This window comes from Lagenorhynchus albirostris, chromosome 15, assembly GCF_949774975.1.
Source record: "Lagenorhynchus albirostris chromosome 15, mLagAlb1.1, whole genome shotgun sequence".
Classification (NCBI taxonomy): domain Eukaryota; kingdom Metazoa; phylum Chordata; class Mammalia; order Artiodactyla; family Delphinidae; genus Lagenorhynchus; species Lagenorhynchus albirostris.
This window is the reverse complement of record NC_083109.1, coordinates 58542157-58562338: the sequence shown is the minus strand read 5'-3', so window position 1 is coordinate 58562338 and position 20182 is coordinate 58542157. Positions and strand designations below refer to the sequence as shown.

The window sequence follows — 20182 nt, the reverse complement described above, 5'->3', positions numbered from 1 at the left end:
CTGGCAGGGCCAGAGGAGGCTGAGCTGGGGGGGTGTGGAGCAGAGGTTCTGGTGGGGGGTTTGCGGGGAGGCCTTGCACGGCCCCATCTGTACTTTAGTAAGTTCCCAGGAAGCCCCCGCCTGTTCCCAGTTTGGTGATTCAAGCCTATCTTCCTTCGGAGAAAAGCACTTCAGATGTTGAGGGTTTTTTCCCCACTGCCCTTAAGGGCTGTGAGGAGGCAGGACAGCAGGGGGAGGGGTTTCCAGCCGGCGGCCAGCTGGGAAGTGGTCATCCTGTGCGGGATGCAAGGTCACTCACAGGTAGAACACTGCCCGCCCGCCCTCACCTGCCTTTCCACTTTCTAGGTACCGTCAGAGGAGGCTCGGCTAGGCCTGCCGGGCACCTCCCCCAGGGCCACTTCCAGTTGGAGGGCACACGTGGCCTGGGGGCTCCTCAGCCTGCCTTACAGACAAAGAACTGGAGACTAGGAGAGGCAGTGACTGGCCCAAGGCCACCAAACAGGCCACGTGCCGTTCCCGGGAAGAGGGTGGTGGAAGCTGCCACTGAGGGTCTCACACCAAGAGCCCGGGGCCCCCAGGCCGCCTGCCCTGAGTCGAGCACTAAGCCTGTGAGGCTCTCCCCATCCGAGCCAGCCACGGGTCAGCCTGTTTCTGTCCCTGCTTTGCAGACAGGAAACCCAAGCATGCGGGGGTGACCTGGCTCCAGACTCTGCCTCCTGAAGAGAGGCTGGCATTTCCCTAAGAGCCGGGAGGCCCTCTGTGCCACGCTGTGCAAGGGTCTCCTGCCGGACACCATCTCGGCTCTCACTGACCCCGTCTGGGACGGCACGTGGTTCAAGATGGTGGACAAGTGTTCCAGATGATTCCGACAGCCATTCACGTCCCAGAACTGCTGCTTGCCTCCTTCCTGTAAACAGCCTGGGATGCTCGGCCCAGCAGCCTGGGGGTAGCACAAAGCGCAGGCCGGCTGTGCTCCAGGGCCGGTGCGTGGGAAGGTTGCAGAGCCCTGCTGGGCCTGTTTCCTCACCTGTGCGAGGGCAGGGCTGTGCTGCAGGAGAGCGCCTGCCCGGCTCCTCGCCCCGCTCCCCTGACCTGTCGCCCCCTCCTCCCACCAACCCCGAGGCCTGGCCCTCAGCTGACCCAGCTGACCCAGCTAGGCTCTGAGGCACTCTGGAGGGAGCCCTGGGGCAGGAGGGAGCCGAACCCCCAACAGCTGCTGTCCCTGGTTCTACCCGTCCTGAGGCCGGTCTTCCACCTTTTCCCTGGGCATCCTTCCAGCGAGTGCCTTTTTCTAGACCAAAGTCGTCATGACACGAGTGTCCATGTGCCTGCGAGGCTGCAGGCCGGTCCCGGCCCAGCACCGGGCACCCAGCAGGCCCCCGGTGCAGAGCGGGGTCCAACCTCAGCTGCAGGCCTCATGGGCAGATTTCGGAGGAACCTACTGGGGCTGAACCCCTGCTGGCGGCCAGTGCGAGCCTGGACGCGGAGCAGCGGCCCACACTTTCCACCGACATCACCTCAACCCTCGGCACGAGTGGGGTGCCCCATTCATGCCTTGCACTCAACTCGGGTTTTACCTCAAGGCCCAGAAGGTCCGGCTGTTTCTGGGCCAGGCTTGAGGTGGAGAGTCAGAAGTTTCTGGAAGAACCGTGATCCCATCTCCAGGGATTTCCAGAGCTCATGCTGGTGCACGTCGGTGTGCTCAGGAAAGTTGCCCGCCTCAGCACAACTTCACCTGACTGTCCTCAGCGGGGAGCCCTTCTCGCTTCCCCTGGCGTGGCAGCGACATCGCACAGGCTCCCCGCACCCTGGTGCGCTGGGCTGTGCTTGGCCTGCGAGACAGGAATGTGAGGAGCCCGCCCTCCGGGCGTGGAACCTGAGGCTCAATGGAGCCCAACAGCTGAGGGATGGAGACATGGACCAGGCTCACGGCACCTGCCTGAAGCTGGGGCCCTTTCTGAAGGGAGCACCTGAGGCGTTCTCCCAGCCCTGGGTAGGAGCTACGCCACCTCCCTTTAAGGAAGTGGGGATCCCGGGGCCCAGCTGCTGCCCCTCGCCAAGCAGCTGCAGACGGCCAAGGACCTTCCCCTTCGCCTGGCCGTGACCTTCCCGCTACAGAGCCATGGAGAAGCAGCCACACTCTTGGTAACTTTTTTTCTTTTATTGCCAAGTTCAGATTTACAAGGAAGTTCCAGTTTTCATTTCCACCCTCGTGTTCAGTACCCACGAAACATGAGTCATGCTGGCGAGAGCAGGTACTTCCCTGGAACGGTCCCGTAGCCCAGAAGCATGAGGTTTCCCAGCCCCGCTCCTCCTTGGGACAAGAATTATTTACATATTTTCAACTCAGAGGAACTTAAGGAACCCTTAAGGTTTATGCCCAATATCATCATGACTACATTAAATATTTCTTATTTATTTCGTCTAGAAAAGAAGATGAGAATTGGTTCACCCTGTGCCTTTTTGAACAGTGCATCTTGAGACCTTAGAGAAATCTTGGTGTATGCCTGTTAAGACGTGCGTTTCCTCGCCCACCCCCAGGTCGCAGTGCAGGTGCTTGGGTGGGAGCTGCCTTCTGCAGAGAGCAGCAACCAAGGCAGGCGTGATGGGGGGAAGGGCAGCACAGAGGGCCTGCTGGTGGCAGGAGGACAGTCCCTCCCCCCCACCCCCCCGGGGGGGGGGGGCGCACGTACCTGTCTGACTTTGAGAGGCGTCCTCGCTGGCTCAAGGTCCCAAACTGGAAAGGACATGTGCTTCTCCCCAGCAACTTTCAAAGCTGACGTTTGGGGGTTCATGTGGCCAGCCCTGCCCCTGACTTGGCAAACTCAGTGGGCCCGATGTGGACTTGGGGAGGGTCTCTGCGGGGACATGGAGATAGCGGGCTGGACGGGCCTGCTGAGGCCGAGTCTGGTACTCACGTGTCACAGGCCATGGCCCCTGCCCCGGGCTCGCCAAGGATTCCTGGCTCTACCTCTCTGCCCCAGAGTCCCAGCACCTGCTGTCTGGACGGGCCCCTCTGGAGGTGCCCCCACTGTTAGATTTTCTGGGGGCTCCTGAAGACATAGCTGTGCCACTGCTGCCAAGACAGTGGAGACCTGGCTGCCAGCCGGCTGTGGGCTGCCCACAACCAACCCCTCGAGCCCACCCGGGGAGAGGCCTGCCCTTGGGCCAGACGTGGGGCGGAAGCTTGGTCTGATCGCACCTGCTATTCAAGAGCCCATGGAGGCTGGGCTGCGTTCAGCTCTCCTGCCTGGGTGATACTGCTGCGGGTCCTCCTGGGCATGCTGTCCCCCCGCCGAGACTTTCCTCCTGTAGAGCTTGAAGCCACCTGGAGCCACTGGACTTCAGACAGCAGGCTGGTGGTCCCAGGGCAGGGTCCACGTGCCTCGGCTTGTTCCTCACGATAATGCCACCGGCTGGGAGGTCACTGGCCTCTCATTTCTGCTGCTCCAGAATTGTTTCAAAACCGGCAGTGAGTGGCTCTGGGGCTGGCCTGCCGCTGCATCCTGGCAGAATAACCAGGGGGCCCCTGTCCCTGACAACATGGACTTTCTCCCTCTTTCCGTTCCCCCTGCCTGTCCTTTCCAGGGGACTCTCCTGAAGGTCATGGCTTGTCCCTCCTTGCCAGGGCCCCTGGAATTTCTGCCTAAATGGCTGCGTTTCTGAGCTGGGTCTTTCCCCTGTTGGTGCTGGCTGGGCTCACCTGCCCGGAGGGCTTCTTAAGGCTGGAGAGATCTGTCCTGCAGGCGCCACTCCCCTTCCTCAGGGGACCAGTGTGTTTCCTTCAGGAGGCTGAAGTCTGGCCCGGGCAGGCCCTGCCTGACAGCAGATTGGGGGAGGTACCGGGGAGCGGGTCCTCTAAGAGGTAAGCGTGCGGAGCATTTCCTGAGGCCACCTGATAACCCGGACCGGCTGACACTGACACCACGGGTGCTGGCACTCCTGGGGGACACGTGGAGGCAAGTTTTGGAAGGTCTGAGCATCAACCAGAGAGGTGAGGGTCGATTGGCCTTGCCTGGCTGAGTAGAAAGAACATTCTGGGAGCTTTATCGGATATAGCGGAGACCTGGCCTGCACACACCCAGCCCAAATGGAGAAGGAACTGGGGGTTTCCATTTTAAAAACGAACTTGCATCTTTACAGCAGCAGCTGAGAGGAAGAGGGACAAACCCCGAGCTCCTAGGATGGCCCTGTGAGCTCGGACGTCACGTCCTTGCAGCTGGGCGGGGGCTGGTTCTCGGGATGTCCCTGCATGCAGGCACCCACACCACTGAGCAGCAGGCGACGGACTCAGAGGACGGTTTCCATGGCCTTTCCTTTCCATCACGGCCACGGGGGCTGGAGTGTCTGCAGTCCCAAATCGTTCTCTCTTAGACAAATAGAGAGATGGGGACAACCGAAGGTGATGCCGGAAAACCGTCCTGTTTGGTTTCAGTCCGGAGAGACGAGGAATGGTCCTGAGCGGGGAGCTGACTGCACTATCCCCCTTTCATGGAAAGATCTTCTGGGTAACGCAAGGCCCCTGGGCTGCCACGGCAGAGAAACTTTCGGCCCTCCCAGCTCTGTGTGTACCTGAGAATATGAGTCTCTCCCTTATTTTTGCTTAAAAAATACTCTAACCTTTCCAGGAAGGGACTTTTATCATTCCATAGGCTTGCAGAGTTAGTGAGTAATAAAGAAATGGAATCCCTTAAGACAACGGAGAAAGCCAGACTGAGAACTCTAAACCCAAAACGCTGGGAAGTTCAAGGCAAAATGAAAATGAAATCTCGACAGTAATATTACACTTCTAACATGACATCAAACCTCAGGGTGGAGGATTTTTTTTTGAACTTTTAAAATAGATGTTTTTCATCTGCTGCCAGAAGCAGGAATAAATATCCAAAGGAGATGTTTATCGAAGTTTGCTTTTCTACAAATTTCTACACAAAGTGACCACGTCCGCTTCTTCTGTGCTCACTGGGGACGCTGGCAGAGGACCTTCGAGACTGGGGAGGGGCTGGCTGATGAAGGGAGTGTTGTCGGTGGGTCCTGCTGCCCTGGGGCCGTGGGCTCTGACACCAGCCCAACCTCCTCTGCCTCAGTCATCTGGGTTCTCTGGGGTGTCGCCACTGGTCCCAGCCTGCTCTCAAAGAGGTGTGAAGTAAAAGGGGAATTCAAACGGAGCAAAGGACTGCAAGGATGGTTCGAGGCGGTTACCGGGCCGAGGAGAACTTCAGACGCTCCCGAGGTGTCTGTCGTGTCAGCTGCTCCGGGTCCCTGCCAGCGGGGCCGCACGCACGAAGGGAGGTCAACTCAGTGCTCAGCGGGGCCCGCTGGCTCTGGCTGCGCAGCCCCCTCGCCCGGGGTCCCTGTGCCCACCGCGGCTGGTGTGGGTGGCGGGGGGATGCCGGTGAGGGTGCGGAGGCTATGGGGGTCGACGGGCGGGACGAGAGTCAGTGACTCCACGCTCAGCGTGTCGGCAGTGTCCTCGCAAAGCAGGGAGATGGTGGGCTGCTGGGCGGGGATGAGGCTGGGGCACAGGTTGACTGTCTCCACATCCGCGCTCCTCGCCAGGCTCTTGCTGGGCCTGGCCTCTGCTTCTGTTTCACTGATGATCACCAACTGGTCGGGAAGGTTAGGCTGAGGCTGCTCCATAGTCATGGGGTCATCTGGGTGGGGGGTGGGGGCGGGAGAAAAAACAAAGGTATGCTCAGCTCCGAGATGCTCTGCTCACGCCGGCACCCCGTTCCCCTGCTGAACAAAGGCCCAGGGAGGTCTGGTTGGGGGATGATGTGCTGGGGGAATAGCTTGTCTCCACTTCCTCCTGGGGACACAGAAGCTGGCAAATCCAGCCCTACCTAGGCCTGGGGGAAACCTGTCAGGGCCCATGGTTACTCTGACTTGTGATGCAAGGGACACATTAGGGGCTTGTGCAGAACCAATGAGTGGGTTCCAGAAGCCCAGTTCCTGGTGCCAGGAAACAGCCCAGACAGGCCCTGTGTGTGAACCACCTCCCTGATGATAAACATGCATTTAGGTAGAGAACAGGCTTGGGTGTGCTTATCACCTCAGGCCATGCCCAGAGTCTATATTTGGTAACATTTCCCCAAGAGGGAACTCACTGCAGTATTAAAAAAAAAAAAAAAAAAAAAAAGGAATTCTATACAATTTTTCAGCTTTGCAAAGCTAAAACAAAACCTCTGACTGTGGTTTTGTCACCTGGTCCTCCTCTAAGTGCTGAGTTAGCACCCAGAAAGGGGCTGTGATCGCTCAGGCCATTCTTATCCCGAGGGTCTCCCCCAGGGGCCACGGAGAGAAACCACGTCACAAGGGAGGAGTGGCCCAATGCAGTTATTTTAGGAGCGGCAATTTCATTTTTTGGTGCTTTTCAAAATCCGTGATTAGATTACAGACAAGCGGCCTATTTGCTTTCCAAAGACGAGCTGGCTTGGACAGAGATACCAGCTGCCACTGGGGTTCCTCGTGGGAAACATCTTCCACGACTTTATGTGCCAGTGATTTGAAAACATGGGTACGAAGGCCGTGGGCATCTCGCTTGGAAAGCAAATCTCCTCTGTTACAGATCTTCGGGCCAAAAAGGCGCTGAGGACACTGTGTGGACAATGAATCTGAAAGCACTCTGGGCCCTGGGATGATGGCAGACATTTTTTGCTTCAATGTGATTCCACTTAAGTCAGTTGTATTTTTTTTTGTTTTTTCTTAAGTTAAGCCAAAACAAAACAGAACCGCAAATTGAACACAGAGCAAAAGAATGGAAAAACCAAGAGCAAAATAAAACCGAAGGGCATACAGAATGGGAGGAAGGAGAGGAAGAGGATCCCCAGCGTGGAGAGGAAACTCAAGCGACAGATCAAGTCTCCCAAAGGACACGTAGTAGCTTCCCACAGGACTCCCGGGCACGGTGAGCTCAGAAAGGCCCCAGGTCACTTCTTCACAAGGCCGTTTTTCTTCTTTCTTTCTTTTTTTTTTAAAGAGAAACAAGGCCCAGAGAAAACCACTGCATGGGGCTTTGGGTCTGTCCTCGCTCTGAGAGGGTGGCAGTGGGACATGGATGAGCACTAGTGGAAAAAATGATTTGAGGTGTGATCTCAGCCCACAAATGCTGAGTAAACACCCCACACACTTTCTGGTTTCTCTGAATTTCAATGAATTTGCTCCACTCAGGACGCCTTGTGGTGACGGGCTGGTTTCAAGGCCTGGGCTCAGGTTGTGACCCATCGCAATCTGAACGTGGGGCTCTGAGTACAGGCTCACCTTGCTTCAAACAAGCGTGTCCAGGAACTTACGTACATAAGGACCCACGTGTCAACTTAGCTGCTGACGAGGCAGTTTAGAAATGACTGATTCTCCAAGGGCACTTTTGTGCCACCTGGAGACAGAGCTTCAGAGCATTTCTTTCACGTTTTCTCCAGACTTCTCTGTGAGAATTCCCTCTTTGCTCAGGTCTGCATTTGCACGCAGATACTCAAAAGGGCTGACAAACCTCTTTCCCTGATCCCTAATGGGGTTTCTGGTGATAAGAATGATCAAGTGTGTGGGAAAGTTGCTATCAAATATATTAGAAAACAAATAAACCAGCGAACGATGCCACACACACAAAACTGGTTCCTTCTTTAGGAAAAGAACCAACAATTTTATTAAAAGGGTTGGTTTTTCCCCTGAAAAACAGACTCTTCCTATTTTTTTTTTTAAATAGGAAAAATAACCTCCTCTTACCCATCACCTACAACACTGTTCTTTCTACCTATCTATCTATCTACCTACTTACTAAAATTTTTTTATTTTTGGCTGTGTTGGGTCATCGTTACTGCGCGGGGGCTTTCTCTAGTTGTGGCGAGCAGGGTCTACTCTTCGTTGCAGTGTGCAGACTTCTCATTACGGTGTTGTCTCCTATTGCGGAGCACGGGCTCTAGAGCGCAGGCTCAGTAGTTGTGGTGCACGGGCTTAGCTGCTCCGCGGCATGTGGGATCTTCCCGGACCAGGGCTGGAACCCGTGTCCCCTGCATTGGCAGGCGGATTCTCAACCACTGCGCCACCAGGGAAGCCCCCTACCTACCTATTTTTAAACCAAGAACTGCTTCCTGAATGTTAGCTACAAATTTCTGCATTCAAGAGGCACAAAAAAACCAAGAACTCTGCCAAGTTCTCACGGGGGGGAAATTACCTAGCGAGGACACAGTTTATGGTCAGTGTATGGTCAACCCACAGCGGCCACCGCTGACCCTCTGGCCTCGCTCACCTGCTGGTGTTTCCGAGCTCTGAGGGCACAGGTTGGGGCCTGACCCAGGAAAGGAGTGGAGGCTGGAGCGGGAAAGCCCAACGTCCAGGTTCCCGTGAGGGAAGCCCGGCCTCCCCACGGTGCTGCCTCAAGTTGACACCAAGGCAGCGGGTCCCCTGAGTCCCTGGCTGGCACCCTCGGAAGCTGATCTGTGGCTCTAGGGCAGGGGCTCAGCTGACCCCTGGCAAGTGAGTGACAGTTTCCAATGAAAATGAGGATTGGATGTACTCAGGCCAGGGGAGGTGGGACTGAGAGACATGGGGAAGAAAAGGACAGTGCAGCACAGCAAGTGGGAGGGCAAAGCTCAGAGGAAGCAGCTTTTAAACACAAGAGAAGGCAAAGGCTCCTGCCTGGCAAGTGCAGCTGCCCAGCGGGAGGGCACAGGTGGGAAACCTTACGAGAAGCATCGCGGGAGGGTGGCAGTGACCACGGCCCACCCGCGGCCACTATTTGGAGCTCTAAACGCAAGAAGGGGAGCTGATGGAGTCACATCTGCCAGTGCGCTTACAAGTGAAATGACTTGGCCTCTGGCTGGAACGTGATGGAATCTACCACTTAGCTTCGAGCAAGGCTGGGGGATAAAGGGAAAAGGAAAAGAAAAAAAGCAACTAGTTGACTTCTTTGTGGCTTTTTGCAAATTCTACTGCCCAACCCTTGTGGCCTAAACTGGGGGGGCCCTGTGGGGATGGGGCTGGAGAACCCCCCTAGCTCAGGGCCTGCACCGAGCCTGGTGCGGAGGACAGCGTTTCCAGGCTGTCCAAGGCTGCCTCGGAGGAGCTGACACAGGGGTGAAGGGCTGGGGGTTCGGTCCTCAGGCGGGATGAGGCCAGAAAGGGACTGGAGCTGAGGAAATGGCTTGGGTTGGTGGCCCGGGCTCCCCGTGCCCTCGCCTGGCGTCCTGGGAGCCTGCTGGTGTGGAAATGCAGCGTGCAGGGGCGTCGCGGGCCGAGGAGGCTACCGGAGGAGACCTGCCTGCAGTGACCGTGCCAGAGGTGCCGTGACAGCTGCCGATCGAAGCACTAAACCCAGTGGCCGCCGTGACTGTCGGCCTCCGACAGGCTGAACACTCGCCGGCGTCCTTTCCTGCCACTCCTGACTAGAGGGAAACACAGCGACAGATCATAGAAAGCCTTTAACAACGGGACGGAGAAGGTGACACGGAGAGGGGACACAGAGCAGCGATGGACGCAAAGCATCGACGGGAGCGTGAGGCAGGGGGGCCCGACCCAGCGGGTGCTGGTGACGCTGCCCCCATGCAGGTGGGACACCCCCATTCCGCCCCCCACGATGAGGCGGTGTTGGGACAGCTAAGAACCAGATCATCCGCTTGTGGGACTCAAAGACGGGTAAAGACGGCGGAGGTCAGTCCTGTCGGGAAGGATATTCTTGGGGTCAGCGGCGACACTTGGTCTCGGTGAGCACCCTCGGGGGCGGAGGAACAGAACTGCCTGTCGGTGAAGATGAAAACCCTGCATCCATGGGCCAGTCTGAGGAGGGAAGGGTGTGTGGTTGGGGGATCGGAGCCAAAGCAGTTAGGGAAACAAGCAGATTTCTGACCCCAACTGATGAGGCCGAGGGCTCTCAGTGGCAGCCACCGAAGCCACCAGTGCGGCTCTGGGAGAGCCTCCCGTGACCCCCTCCCTAGTCACCCCCTCCCCAGCCACGAGGTGACACTCTCCCGGCCACACTCTGGTGATCCGCACCTTTGAAACCAAGACTGAACCACAGCAGCAAGATCTGAGGGCAGATGCCAAGCAGCTGCAACAAAAACGTTAGGAGCATCTCCCTGGGGAGGAACCGCCACCTCTGAGACACAATCGGGATTACGGCAGAGCTTAAGATGAGTGCCACGGAGCACAGCAAGGCGAACGGACTGAACTGTAAGCTGAAAAATGGTTAAAATGGCACATTTGATGTTACGTGTATTTTACCGCAATAAAAAAAATTAACGTCATGGATAAAACTGGGGAGAAAAGAACACGTTTGGCTTGGGGTTTTGTCCTTAAAAGTCCCACCTGACCACGGTGCCCGGGTTCAGTAACACGCAGGTCGGTCCTGGGCTGTCTGGTGCTCAGTTGGCCCAAATGGGATGGTGCTCTGGGGTGAAGGTCGTACTTTCAGACAACCGTCTCAGGGAGCAGGTGAGGATGGGGGAGGGAAGGCCCGTGTCAGGCTCCCAGCACAGGGGCCACCAGGAACCAAGCTCTTCCTTCTTTCTATAAACCCTTAGGGGAGAGTCAGAGTGGCCCCAGCTCAGAACTCCCTGGGTCTGAAAATGGATGCTGGAAAGAGCGGCCTGGCCTTCAGTCTGACTTCATTTTTTTTTTTTTTTTTTTGCGGTACGCGGGCCTCTCACTGCTGTGGCCTCTCCCGTTGCGGAGCACAGGCTCCGGACGCGCAGGCTCAGTGGCCACGGCTCACGGGCCCAGCCGCTCCGCAGCATGTGGGATCTTCCCAGACCGGGGCACGAACCCGTGTCCCCTGCATCGGCAGGCGGACTCTCAACCACTGTGCCACCAGGGAAGCCTATGACTTCATTTTTTAACGAACGATTTTCTGTCATCCTCCTCAAAGTGGCTCACTCAGAACACCTGTGAAACGCAACAGATTGGAGATTGGAGGCAGAGTGGCTGTTTGAGGAACTTGGTGTAGGTCACAGAGCTCTTAGCTGAGGAGACGGCTTTCTTACTAGAATCCCACGCTGTGTGTGCGTGTGTGTGTGTGTGCGCGCGCGCGTGTGCGCGTGTACAGGCATAACCCAGAAGATGTTTCTAAAGTATTCCTACTGATCCTACATTTGGTTCTAAAATTGGATCTATTTTCTCTTTCCCGCCATATGTTTTCTGCAATTTCAGCTTCTCAAAACCATAAAATGTTTAAGGAAAGAAAAATGCCGATTCCAACCCCGTAATTTTCTCCCTGGGGAACAAGCCGAGGCCCACGAGGCTGGCTATGCCGGATGAGCAGGCAAGAGGTTCCTGGACTTTTCCACAGTGTGGGGTGCCCAGCCCTCCCCGGGAAGACTAGAGGATTTCGGGGCACTGTCTTTAAAGGACAATGGGAACAGGTGGGCTCATGCATCAGGTGTTAAAACCAGACGGTAAACCCTGTTGGGCACAGCTTTAACAGGTAAATAATCAACAATGAAAACAAAACCCCCTTGCCCCCAACTCTTTCTGGTTGGTTCCTTTGGTTACCACAGAATTCAGTTTTGACCTTTCTGTCTGGGGTGTCTCTTGGCCCCGATTTGAGGGCCTGTACTTGCTGAGAAGCCACTCACAAGGGTCTACCATGTGCCTCTGGTGTGTGAAGGAGACTCAGAAGCAGCGCAGAGGGTGTCTCTGGGCGACTGGCAAAGCGGTGGCGCCTCTAGGCGGTGTCGCTTCCCCCTTCTGGTGACGGTCCCTCTGCCTGCGCTGCGCCTGCAGCCGGCACTTGGGCCTCGGCCCTGATGGGCATAGGGGCTGTTTCTCAGACACAGACCGCCCCCTGGGTCTGTATGTGGAAGAGTGGAATTGATAGGTAGATCCCAGAACGATCGGGAAAAGGAATCAACTCGTCACCAGGCAGTTTCCGGGCTGGGCCTCGGTGGACTCAGTGACACCCAAAAGCCACCTTCTTCAGGGAGCCCTGGCCCAGTCACCCACTCATCCTCGGGTTTTCACCTCCAGTGACACCTTCTCTGGGAGTCTCTGGCCCCGCCCGCAGCCTCCAGTTCACAGCTTATAACTGGACACTTATCTGTGTGGTCCTCCCCTGCCAGCCTGTGCCCTCCATGCTTTGCTACCCTCTGTGCCCAGGACATGTGCATAGTAGCGGGTGGCGTGGGGTACCAAGGCCGAGGTAGTAAGAGGCAGAGAGAACAGCCTCTTAGGTGGGGTGTCGGGGCTGGCAGGTGGAGGGCCACGCTCAGAGGGACCCTTCTGAGATCAGGCCTGGTGTCCACAAGGCCTGAGGCGCTCAGACTGGAGGCCCCATGGGAAGCTGAGGAAATCTGTATTAGGGATAAGCGTGGGCCTCTTTCAACCCCAGGCAGGGAACGCTAAGGTCCCCTGGGCTGGACAGAGGGCGGAGGCGGAAAACACAACCGAGCATCAGAGCAGTTTCACACCCTCATCTGGGGGTGAACCCATCTGGGCTGGCAGAGGCGGCCGTCTGGGGTCCATTTTGCTGCTGATTTGGGGACCACTGGGCTTCCCCCCACCCGGAGCTGCATAGCCCTGCTTTCGCCGGCTGGGGCTGCACAGCCACCTGGGCCTCTGTGAATGGGCTGAGGCTCTTCATCTGGCTCTAGAGCAACCGTCGTGTGGGGAGGAGAGATGCGCGCCCTTCATAGGCGGCCCCCAACCGCGATCGGAACCCGGGGCCCAGGTCTCAGGGACGCCCCATGGAGGCACCTGGGACAGACTTAGGAACCGAAGCGATGCTCCGCTGGGCTGTCTCAGGAGGCGGAGTAGGGCTCTGGGTTGCCAAGGCTGGGTCCCTATCTGGGCCCCCCTGCTACCAGCTGCAGCGCATGGCCAAGCTGTGTGACCTCTCCAAGCCCCCGTGTTTTCAACAGCAGAGTGTGAGGCAGGAGGGTGGTAGGACGCAACAAGGGGGTGTCTGTAACGTATTTGTGAGCACCGTGCCTGACACGTGGGTTTTGGGAGCAGTGCCTACTGGGACGCCCCGTGGTGGGTGCACACCCAGAGGGCTGGGTGGGGTGGCGGGGGGCAGGCCACATCAATGGCTGAGAGTGCGAGGGTTGCCCCTGGCTTTTACGGGTATCCCTGTGCGATTCCAGGTTTCGACCCAATGGAGCAGAGACATGGAAAACCGGGCCTGTCTCATGCCCTGGTAGACGGTATCTCTCAGGTGCTTTCCTGACCAAACCCTGATGTGCAAAGTGTGGCTTCAAGAGCAAAAAAGCCCCTGGAGTTTGCTAATCCCGGCTGCAAAGGGCCTGGTGGCTGCTCTCCACTCTAAGAACTTCCTGGACTCCGGGAAGCTCTGGAAACACAGGGTCAGGAATGCTTCTGATTCTGCACCGTGTCCTCCAAAACCACGTTGAGGACAAGTGGCTCCGTGGCTGGGCTGCAGCTGTTTGCCATCCAGGCTGGGTGGGCTGTGGAGGAGGGGCCCCGGCCCATCCTGCGGCCCCGGCTGGCCCTCCAAGGATGCTGCCTCTGGCAGGTGGTGGCCAGGCCCTGCGGTGGAAAGTCTGGTGGCTTCCAAATCAGACGCCTGAACACTGGGCTACCACCCTGGGCTGACGTCAACCAGGGAACGGGCAGAAGGCACCTGTCCCAACAAAAACCTGCCTCTCTTCTTCCATCCAGCATGGCTCGGTAGGACGCCAGGCAGATGCTGGAACCGTCTGGTAGACCTGCCCTACAGGGAACACGGAAACCCCACGTGGTGTCCTCTGGATGCAACCGGTGGCCGAAGGCCGGCCTGCAAGTTCGGCATTGAGAGGAAGTGACGGGTGGTCCTCCTGAGATCTGCCACCCCAGTCCGTGGGCACCAATGCTCTCTCCTTCCAGGGGTCAACAGCTGGCTCCTCAGTGGAGAGGGAAGCGCCAGCCGCCCAACAGGACGGCCCTGCATCAGGAGGTGAGTTATTTCAGTGTCTACGGAGATTTGGACAGGCAGGCTGGGCCCCAGGCTTTTACTGTCAGGCAGCATAAAAAATGGGGCCTTGCACGCTTGCCTCCGCAGGCCTGCCAGGGACACACCGATTGGGAGCAGACACCCGGGGGCCTGATCATCACTTATCGACCTGACAGCCAGGCTAACAGCCCCTGCGTTTCTGAGTTGAGAAGACATGTCATTGGCACCGAGCAGGGGATGGTGGGGGTAGAGATAGAGGGGCTGAGGGAGGCCAAGAACAAAGAAACTAGTGTAAGGTGCAAGGTGGGCAAGGTGCAGAGCCCCAGGGCCCATGGTCAGGTGGACAGCTGCACATCCAGGCAAGATTTTCATAATGTGGGTCTTTGCCGGCTTCAGTTTTAGGCAAAGAAGTGTATGGCTCATCGGTTCGCTTAGCTGTTGGCTGTGCCTCCTTAAAAATGAAAAAAGGCATACACAGCGGCACCAGGAAGAGACCTTTCACCCAAAATGCAATTGTAAGTATGTGTGTGTGTTTGGGTCCACACAACAGAGACAAAGAACTCCGTGCACATGCAGGCAGGACGCGGGTACACACGTGAGCACATAAACACAAAACCCTGCACTCTGGTTCCCAGAGCCAGCGTGAGACCAGGCTTCAGGGGGAGGCAGAGGGCTGATCTTGGCTTCTGAGAAAGCTCTGTCTGAATTTCCCAGCTACGAGCCTGGGAACAGCAGCAGCAACTGCTCGGATACACAGCCAACCTTAAGTCAGGCTCAGAAATAGCTCAGACAGGGCAGCCATCTTCCCTGGGCTGGGGCAGGGAGCGGAGCAGGTGCCGAGTGGACGGGGGTCTATGGGAGGTGGCTTGAGGGTCACCTTGCTGCCGGGGCCCCATGAATGTCAGTCGGAGATGGAGGTAATGGATGCTTGTGGGAGGAGGAAGGAGGGGCTGCAGGCAACAGGTGCCCTGAGCCACAGGCACAGAGACCAGGCGGGGTTAACCCTTTGCTGAGAAAAGTGGAAGCTGAAAACTCCCCAGAGAGGTGCGGGAGCCCAAGGGGATCTCTGTCTCTGGTGCCGAGTGGACGGTGGCCAGGGGCCCCCAATTTCCTGGCGCCGTGGTGGCTGCCGCCCTGAAGCACCGCTTTTGTCAAGACCCATCGATCCATCACTTAACAAGAGTTTGCACAGGTGCCCCTGAAATATGATGGGTGAAGGCTCTGGATGGGACCCTGCAGGAACAGCAAAGGACACTGAGGGTTCCCAAATGGGGGCGCAGACCAGAGTTATGGGGTGATCTCTCAAATCAGAGATGTCCGGGGCCCTCCAGAACCACGGGTCCCCCGCCGGGGTGCAAAGCGTCATGCGCTCTCAAGGCCCTGCTCCTCTGGCTGCATTTTGGGGCCATGTTGCTCAGGAAATAAGCCGGCATCTGCACTCCCAGGATCTTAGGCACTGCGGCGAGGTGCTCACGTGCGAGGGGCTCACGGCAGCTCAGAGCACAGGGTGACCACGCACACGTCTCACTCCAGGCTCCCTGCTCATGGGGTCTCTCCGTGCCACATCTACACTTGTGACAGTTACAGGAGGGCAGGATGTGACTCTAGCCCACCCTAACAGACTCTCAAAAGGGCGGCAAGATGCACCCCCTCGTCACAGACAAGTGGACTGCACCAAACATTTAAAGAAGAAACTGGTGTGTTACGGAGGAGAAAAACAAAATTAGCAGAGACACGATTCTTTCGCCAGAGTTCAAACAATCACGTCTGGGAGACCCCTCCTCGTGACACCTAAGACTCCGGAGGTGATAATGGGGAGAATTTAGGCTCAGCTACCTGCCGCCGGGGAGGCCTTCCAGTGGGCCAGCCTGCAAAGGGAGTGATTCCTCCCCTGCGGGGAGCCGAGCCAGCCGCCCGCCGCCAACAGCCACGTCCCAGCAGATGCGGAACCCCGAGTGGCAGTGTCCCCAGACACGGTGGTGAGGAGCAGCTGGGGGTCAGGGCTCTCAGGTGGAGGGGTCGCAGGGTTCCCTCAAGTCCCCCCACGGCACCGTGTCCGTGGCCAATACCTGCAGGGCTCTGGGCGGCCGAGGGGCTGGACGACGAGCGGGCGCCCCCCGAGTCGCAGTGACTGGTGCTCCCACTGCCGCTGGGGCTCCCGCTGGCAGACGGCGACGGCGAGGACAGGGAGGATGAGCTGTGCTGGTTCATGCACTGGGCCACGGCGAAGCCTGCAAGACAAGGCGGGGACGTGACCCGGCGGGAGGGACAGGCGGCCTGGCGGGAGGGGTGCCACCTCCCCAGGGACGGCGTGTGGCCCCCTGGGAAAGCTCCCACCGCGAAGGCTGGGCTGGCGGCCTCCGCGTGAGGGTGGCGGTAAGCGACACAAAGCAGCCTCCTTCGGAGTCTGGCTCTGCTCCCCGTTATCAGCTGAGCTCGCCGGGCCTGGGACTGACCTGGACACGCTGCGAAGCTGTTTCAAGGGAAAGGGTGCAGCCGCCATAGCCGGGGTGCGGGGGGCTTGGGGCGGGGCTGAGCCGTTAATCGGTGCTGACGCTGGCTCTGCACCGCGCCGGCTGCGCCCTTGAAGGGGACACACAGCCTCGGGGCTCAGAGGCGTCCTGGTGAAGTTCACAGAGGGACTTGGGACATCTTCACGGCCGAACCTCGGGACCTTTGCTCACACACTCAAGTTCTGCCAGGGGCTCTTAACACCGCACTGGACAGGAGGGGAGACCCTGAAAACGCTCCCTGCCAGAGAATCTGCTCTGCCCTGGCGGGTCTGGTGGCGAGTTTGGTGGGAAGAAGGAAAGCTCTGGTGAAAAGTTAGCAATCACAGAGATTCACTTGGCCCTCAGAGCAACTCCAGGTTTGGAGACGGGGACTGCACATTTCTGGGGCCTGCGGCCTTTCCAGCCCGGGAAGAGCCCGGGGGAGTGGAGGAGCTTCACAATTTGGAGACCTGCAGACCTGGGCAAACCCTGCTTCACCAGCAGAAGCACTAGGACGCGTGCCCAGTGTCGTTTCCCAGCTGCCGGTGGGCTGTGTGTCACCGGCCTCTCCCCACCCCGCTGCAGCGGGGGTACAAGGGGAGAACAAGGGGGGTACAAGCAGGCCCATCCAGCCTGCTCGGCGCTTGGCACGCGGTGGGAGCAGGCTGTTCTCTAAGATGGGAGGGGGCCCTTCTGACCGAGCCGCCGGAGCCCCTCCTCCGGTAGGCACGTGCCTTCCCAGACCGTGACTCCTGCCCTGGTACAGCCTGCTTTTCTAAAGGGCCGCGGCTTCCGATTCCATCCACAGAACACGGGACAGCTCCCAAGGAATAAACTCGTCGACGCTCCCAGGAGCCTGTGCAGACCGTGCTGCTTCCCCAGGAGCTCTGTGCTCTGTGCCCCAGCCTGTTTCTGCACCAAGTCAGGGCAGGGATGGGGGCAAGTCCTCCTCCCACCTGAGAGTGGGGACCCCAACCCTCCTGGCCAGTCACATCAAGCCTTGCCACCCCAAGCACACTCACCCAGGCCCCAAACCTCATGCTCTCCATCTGCGCCGCCTGCACCTCACTCGTCCCAGAGCCCACTGACACTTCTTCCAGCAGGTTCTCCGGGCCTGACCACGCCTTTCTCAGAACTCAGGAAGGCAGCGGGGTGTCGAGCAGGGGTTGGAGAACTATGGCCCTCTGTTTGTTAAATAAAGTTTTACTGGAACACAGCCATGCCCTTTGCTTACATTCTGCCTGCAGATGCTTTCAAGCTACAATGGCAGCACTGAGCCGTTGCAAGAGAGGCTGCACGGCCCACAAAGCCTGAAATATTGGCCCTCGATGGAAACAGTGTGCACAGCCTGGAAGAGGATGGGGGCACTGGCTCTGGCACCAGGAAAGCCTGGGCTCCATACTGATCCATTTGCTTACCAGCCGCGGGGTCCTGGGCAAGTCTCCCCACTTCCCTGAGCCTCCTTCCCTCCACCCACTGGTGGGCAGGCCTGGGGGGTGGCGCATGCAAGGGGACCCGATGCTCTGTCCCCACCTCAGGACTTAGGGGAACCCACACCCAGCCACCGTGGAGAAGCTCTTTTGTACTAATGTTTGTGTAAGATTATTTTTGTCTAAGGATCAAAAGCTGGGTCTATTTATACCCCCAGCCAGGCCATCCCGGGTTTCAGGCGATGTGACTGCATGCAGATGCGAGGCCTGGAGGGAGCACGGTGGGTAAATTCCCCGCACCCACCTACGGCGGAGAACAGTAGGATCACCGTGCTGGAGTTCTCAGGAAGAGGCATCCTGTGATATACTGTGTGTGGTGGCAGGGCCTCTGATTAAGCACGGCAAACATCAAGGTGAATCCAAACACCAGTCAGGAAGATTCCCAGGGGGCAGGCAGCCACAGCCCCACAGAACCAGCTTAATAGCTGCTTACTTCTTAATCACTTCAAGTGGTAAACCACCAAGTTTACAAGCTGTTTACTTGCCTTGAAAATGAATCACTCCTTAACAAATCAAAACGTCAGGACAGTTTTCCCTGAGCTGCTTATTTATCAGAACCATGAACAGAGGGGCCGGAGAGTGTGGTAAGAGAGCTGAGACTAAGCCGACCCTGTCACATTCCCAACAAACGCCCCAGCCAGAACGAAGGATTGACGTGGCAGTCGCCAAGGTGGTCACCCACCCCTTCTCTTAAGACACACATCTTGGGACTTCCCTCGTGGTGCAGCGGTTAAGAATCTGCCTGCCAATGCAGGGCACGTGGTTTCGATCCCTGGTCCAGGAAGACCCCACGTGCCACGGAGCAACTAAGCCCGTGCGCCACAACTACTGAGCCCGCGCTCTAGAGCCTGCAAGCCACAACTATTGAGCCCGTGTGCCACAACTACTGAGCCCGTGTGCCTAGAGCCTGTGCTCCGAAACAAAGAGAAGCCACTACAATGAGAAGCCTGCACACCGCAACGAACAGTAGCCCCCACTCGCTGCAACTAGAGAAAAGCCCACACGCAGCAACGAAGACCCAATGCAGCCCCCCCTCCAAAAAAAAAGACACACATCTTCTCTCTCATGCACTTTAACGCCCTGGTTTATTACTGTAAGACATGTAGGGTGGAGTGCGTGGGGTAGCAGACGAGATGCTAAGACTGAGGTCAGGATACTCAAGTTCCTTCATTTGGAGAACGTATTAGGGGTCAAGCCATAGGTTGACAAAAAATATGGTGCACCTTCTGTAGGTGCTAAGAGTTAGAGAGAGAAAAAAAAAAATCACCAACCGCTGATTCCACCCATTTGCGGGTCTAGCTGAGCAGAGGCAACTGAATGCATCTTTCCCTTGTCTGCTGCTACTAAAAATCCACCTCCCCTCTTTCCATGGCATGGGGACTCAGAAAGGCTCAGCGAAGTTTTTTGTTTGTTTTTTAGCTCGGTGCCCAGACTCCCCTTGCAATTTCATGGGGCTCCTCCCCAAATCGAGGTGGCAACACTTTGAGAGCCAGTTTGACATGTCAGGGGTCAGGAGGGCTCTGCAGAGAACTCAAGACAAGCACCTGGCCCCGTGCTCCTCTCCCGGGGAGGCAGTTCTCAATGAAGTAGCTTTGGCGGGGGAGCCGAGAGGTTTTCTGGGCGCGAGTCAAACACACACAGGCTGCCAAGTACTTGCAAACGCACAGATGCGCCAGAGATCATGGGACAAGGGCACAGACAGACAGGTCTCCCTGAGAGCTCCTCCAGCAGATAAAATTCTTGGCCATCCCCGAGTATGTCTCAAGAACAGCCTGTGAGATGCGTATCAAAGGCCGTATGGGTTTTCACACCAGCCGGCTGATTCCCCATCTAGAACCTGACTGATGCTGCGGAAGGCACCGTGGGTGGGTCCACAGATGTTCAAAGCACTGGTGTGTGTGACAGGGAGGTGGAGGCACTCGGAACATCCACCAATCAGGGAAAAGCCAAATCGAGTCTCCTACGCCGGGTTGACCAAATCCTCAGCCGCTGTTAGACATGCTGGCGTAAAAGCAGATGAAGTGGGGCTTCCCTGGTGGCGCAGTGGTTGAGAGTCCGCCTGCCGATGCAGGGGACACGGGTTCGTGCCCCGGTCCGGGATCGTCCCACGTGCCGCGGAGCGGCTGGGCCCGTGAGCCATGGCCACTGAGCCTGCGTGTCCGGAGCCTGTGCTCCGCAACGGGAGAGGCCACAGCAGTAAGAGGCCCGCGAGCCGCCAAAAAAAAAAAAAAAAAAAGCAGATGAGTGCTGAGGGAAACGCTCAAGACACAGTAAATAAAAAAAGGTTAGAAAGAGCACGTCCCACCTGCTCCCACTGTTGTAAAAAA

At 57.5% G+C, this 20182-nt stretch overlaps 1 protein-coding gene across 7 annotated transcripts in view; it reads right to left on the bottom strand.

Annotated features, from left to right (window-relative positions):
- Positions 1–2146: 2146 nt before the first annotated feature.
- The window catches only part of CLEC16A (C-type lectin domain containing 16A), a 205077-nt gene continuing 187041 nt past the window's right edge, over positions 2147–20182 (bottom strand). For 5 of the 7 annotated variants that reach the window (XM_060122711.1, XM_060122712.1, XM_060122713.1 and 2 more), the window contains exons 22-23: positions 15943–16104; positions 2147–5651 (exon numbers count right to left, since the gene is read on the bottom strand). In XM_060122711.1, coding sequence (XP_059978694.1) covers positions 5296–5651; positions 15943–16104 — 518 coding nt within the window. In that variant the 3' untranslated portion in view covers positions 2147–5295. Of the gene's footprint in view, positions 5652–9253; positions 9378–15942; positions 16105–20182 lie in introns of all 7 variants that reach the window. The other 2 variants (XM_060122717.1, XM_060122715.1) reach the window with 2 other exon arrangements.